Here is a 5,050-nt window from a genome sequence, read left to right as displayed (position 1 = left end):
GCACCGCACGCCACGCACGGCACGACCACACACACACACACACACACACACCACACACACACACCACACGAGACATACACACATACAGTACACATGAACGATAAACGCGCGCACGGCACGCAGCCGCACCCACACACGCACGTACAAAGCTTTACGCACTAAAATATAAAGTATGCAAATAATGACAATACACATACCTATAAGTCTTAATACACACACACACACATACACACACACACACACACACACACACACACACACACACACACACACACACACACAAACACACACACCACACACACCAGCACACACACGCACACGCACACACACCACACACACACCCCACGGCACACAAAACACACACACACACACAACAACACACACACACCACACACACACACACACAAACACACACACACACACAAACACAACACACACACCACACACACACACACACACACACACACACACACACACACACACGGACATAATGACAATACACATACCTATAAGTCTTAATACTATCCATTGCACTCCTACAGCTAGAGATCGCTGCGAAACAGGAACGCAGCTGAAAAATAATGCTTTGTGTCAAGATATTATATATATATATTCCTATATATAGAGGCAAGCTTAAGCGCGGAGCTCCCAATAAAATTCAAGATACGTACATTATGTGCACGACAATAGGTGTTACTACGTAAAGTCAACTTAAATGGCAGCTGTAATTATATGCACACCCCCCCCTTTTGATTGGCGGTTTTACACACACACATACATAACACCCACACACACACTACACACACACACACGACACACACACACACACACACAACCACCAGCACAGAACACACACCACACACACACACACACACCACACACATATATATAGTATATATATATATATATATAATATTATATATATATATATAGAGGCAGAGAGACGAAGGATAGAGAAGATGTGTTATTCCACGCTGTAGAGATAAACTTGGCCTGTGCGTTACATTATGTTCGGGGTTTCGCAGCTGTCACGTGATCACTATGAAATCACTTGAATGTTGACTCGCAGAGGGCATAATGTGGAAGATGGCGTTGGTGATTTTGTGTTTTTTTTGGTAAATCGGCTTATTCCTCAGTTCGTAATTCTTTGGGTAATGGGCTGCATGTATTAAATTTGAGTTTATGACACTTTATTTGAAAGACTATACTTCCGCTCGCACTGCCGGTTCGGGTACGCATGCACGCCTACGCTGCCGAGATGACTTTGTAAGTCTTGGTTATATATGAAATTCACATTGGTAGGTTACGCACTCAGGCTAATCACACACACACACACACACATATATATGTGTTGTACACATATATGTGTTTTACACATATATACACACACATATATATTTATAGTGTTATATATTTATATATTTATATTTATACATACACATATACACACACACACACACACACACACACACACACACACACACACACACACATATATACACACACACATATATTCCCTATTATCTACTCCTGATATATATATAACATAAAGTCCCCAAGCGCATGACGTTTTCCCATTGTTTCGATTGATTCCTTGAAGAGCACTATGGGATGGGGGGTCTCGACCACGAAGTCCAGCAACAAAATTCCTTCGTCCGATAATAATGTATGGTGCTCCGCTATAAATCCTCCAGATCATGAATTACCCGACTGAAACCCTTAAACCTCAATTTGGATTTGTATTGATTAGCTACTCCTATCTCTTGCTTACCGTAAGATAGCTGATTGTGTCGGCGTGGCGGAAATCATCTCGAATAATATGAACAATGCGAAGACTACGATGAAGTAGGATAAATTGTTGCAGTCAGTGTCACACCGGCCGCGCGTGCCGTATGCTGTACCGATACAATCGCAGTTGGTGAAGACCTACATAACGAGAGTTATACTGTTATACTTGCGCATTGTATCGTATTGTAATTATGTTTTGCTTTGCTTGTAATTACTTTGAACAAATTATTTGCTTCGTATAAAATTAAATGTTTTGGTCGTTTTTTGCATTTAAGTCATTAGCGACGACACCGCGTTGACACGTCCTAACGCTGTCACGCAAAGCAACAACTTTGTTCCACAATTTCTAGCATATTCAATACAATATATATTATAAATATATATAATATATTATAAAGTCTTAACCATTTTAAAGCGTTCTTATAATATTCTAAATCAATTCAAATTTATCTAAAACTATTTTATTTCAATGTTTTATTTGACGCTATTCCTGTTTAATTCTATATCTCTGTGATATTTCGTAACTCTTGACTAGTTTGAGATCTCGGTACGTGTTTGCCCAACCAGTTCAGTCATTCTAGCAAGGCTATAATTCACTCCAATGAGCTCCCCTACCCAATCCCTTCGAGTCCAAACACCTTGAAGGTAGACGGATTCGAATAAATGTTTACAAATCTCCTTCGCTTTTCTTGCGTCGTTGCAGAAGAGGAGCGATAGCGACATGTAATGTAGAATGTAACTAAGCGTGGCAGTCACGCGTCTGTTTCACAACGAATATACAGCGATTACCAATAGGACGGTATCGTTATTAGCGGATGCATCTCACACGGTTTCGCGTGGAAGATTATAATTTAGCGGTGCAGTTCGCGTTTGCAATTTAGAGATTGCAATTTTCTAGATTGCAATTTTTGATTTCTAGATAGATTTCTTTTTTGATTTCTAGATTGCAATCTAGATATGCAATTTCTAGATTTCAATTTTCTAGATTGCAATTTAGCGGTGCATCCTGCCGTCTCGAAAACCATATATATAGTTGCTTCGCCTCCGTTGCCTTATTTTCTATCGAAACCATGTAATACTAGAGTAAATAACGGTAGGTAACGGATTAAATTTTTTAATTCATGCAACAAAATAGCACGTGTTTTTGATTTTAATTACCATTTGGCCGTCGTCGTCGCTGCTTGCATTGCAACCAGCGAAACAAGGTGAGAAATATCTGACGTTGTCAGCGCCGCATAGCGGATTGTATTCCTCATAACTGCAACTGCAGTGTTGGTTGCAGGCTGCCGTGAATCCGGGCGTCTCGCTCGAATCACTAAAAAATATACAAACACTCACATCAAATAATAATAGTATATGGCCCGAAGGTAGTGTTGACTGCGGTGAGATCATTTTATTGTTCATGTTTTTTATATACTATATTTAATCTCAGGATCCATCTGTAAATCTCGTGATCAACTGAGTGAGGGTATGGCCACGAGATGACGCGGAATGCCACGTGATCGTTCGCTGGCTTCGTTTTTAGGTCAGTACATAAAGTCTAGTGACCCTGTTGCCGGTCTAATCGCCACATGACTACATTAGCTGTGCGTGTACTCATGATAAAAATAAAAATAAATTCAAATTTTTGTGGCGCAAATATGTCTTTTAAAGGGACCGTACACACTTAACGTTAAAGGGTTAGTTGACTCTAGGATTTTACTGCATACAACTGTACTTACTGTATAACAAATCGTCTATACCCACACGTATTTGTTACCAGATACCTAATTTAATTGTTATAATTAATTACACATCAACGCTACGAAATTTGAACGGCGCCATGACACCCGCGACCGTGCTGTATTTATGCGTATTTAAATGCACAAGCCGGGTTGCGATATCTTTTTTTGAACCAGGCACAGAAGGTAACCGGTTGCACGTTAGATGTGAATGAAAATAGAATTAACGTACGTAAACGTAACATGAGCGAAAAGCGTCATATACATTAGCCGTGTACGTATACACAATTTAATGTGAATTGTCACTAAAGGAAAGAAGAGCGTTTAAAAAACGATCCTGGGTGTTACAACTTACAACAGTAGTTTGTAGGCCTACTTAGATAAAACGTAGGAATATTCTCACGGCGCGAGAATAGCGGTGTAAGAAACCTACACATGGCTAGCATAGCTCATAAATCACTCCATCCCTTTCCATATCCGCACAGAATCTCACAGAGAACCATGCACACTCACAGTGTGACAGCATACTCACTTAAATGGGACAGTGACGCCCGCAAAGGCAAAATTCGGACAAGTTATGAGTAATCCCAATCCGGACACCATCGACAGAGCTAAAGCGAGGATGGTCAGCTTCAGCATTCCCGGCGTTCTCAGCGATAGTCTGCGTGCGATGTATCCTCCCAGGAAAATGCCGGTCGCTGCTGCACCCACCGTGACAGCACCTGGAACATGTACGAATCAAACACCATGTAGGTGTCTCTAACGCTGTCGCGCACGCGGTGATAACCTCTCAGCAATACATGAAGCAGTATTATAAGAATCCCCCCGTAGTAGCAATGCACGAAGGGTCGTTGTCGTAACAGGTACTACAGATATGTACCCGAGGTATTTTTAGGTTGTTTAGTATTATGTTTATATTTTTATATGAGGTATGTTTAGGGTTAGGATTAGGGTTAGGGTTAGAGTTAGGGCTAGAGTTAGGATTAGGGTTAGTGTTAGGGTTAGGTTACACTTCTGTAGTACAAGTCTGGTACACTTTGTGTATACATATATGTACCTCGGGTACATATCTGTAGTACCTGTTACGACAACGACCCCTTGAGCCGTAGTAGCGGCGATGACCATGATGGTAGCTAGAGGTGAATGTTTGACGTAGTACAGGATCGAACCATGTTTCCGCAGTATTGCTAGTCAATAAATGTTTGAGAATGGAACTTGCAGAAAAAAAGTGACGATAAAGTGACGCTAGAGACGGCGAAGGGATAAGGACATTGTCCGTGAGAGCGAGATAGTGGATGTGGGAAAAATAGCAGCAGAAGTTATTGAAAGAGTGGATTATGTCAGAAAAAAAAAATATGAAAAAGAACAACAAAGCAGAAGGTTGAAAAATAAAACAGAAAGATAGTATGTATACATCTGCGTGTGTATGTATGTATGTATGTATGTATGTATGTATGTATGTATGTATGTATGTATGTATGTATGTATGTATGTATGTATGCATGTATGCATGCATGCATGCGTGCGTGCGTGCGTGCGTG

General features: G+C 40.6%; 1 protein-coding gene across 1 annotated transcript in view; it reads right to left on the bottom strand.

The window, feature by feature from the left end:
* LOC106805147 (solute carrier organic anion transporter family member 4A1-like) overlaps nt 1-5,050 on the bottom strand; it is a 38,361-nt gene that overhangs the window by 2,187 nt on the left and 31,124 nt on the right. The window contains exons 9-12 of the mRNA XM_014806640.1: nt 4,042-4,231; nt 2,947-3,103; nt 1,772-1,926; nt 507-571 (exon numbers count right to left, since the gene is read on the bottom strand). Coding sequence (XP_014662126.1) covers nt 507-571; nt 1,772-1,926; nt 2,947-3,103; nt 4,042-4,231 — 567 coding nt within the window. The remainder of the gene's footprint in view (nt 1-506; nt 572-1,771; nt 1,927-2,946; nt 3,104-4,041; nt 4,232-5,050) is intronic.

This window comes from Priapulus caudatus, unplaced genomic scaffold, assembly GCF_000485595.1.
Source record: "Priapulus caudatus unplaced genomic scaffold, Priapulus_caudatus-5.0.1 Scaffold102, whole genome shotgun sequence".
Classification (NCBI taxonomy): Eukaryota; Metazoa; Priapulida; class Priapulimorpha; order Priapulimorphida; family Priapulidae; genus Priapulus; species Priapulus caudatus.
The sequence above is the reverse complement of the archived record's forward strand: the minus strand, read 5'-3'. Positions and strand labels throughout refer to the sequence as shown.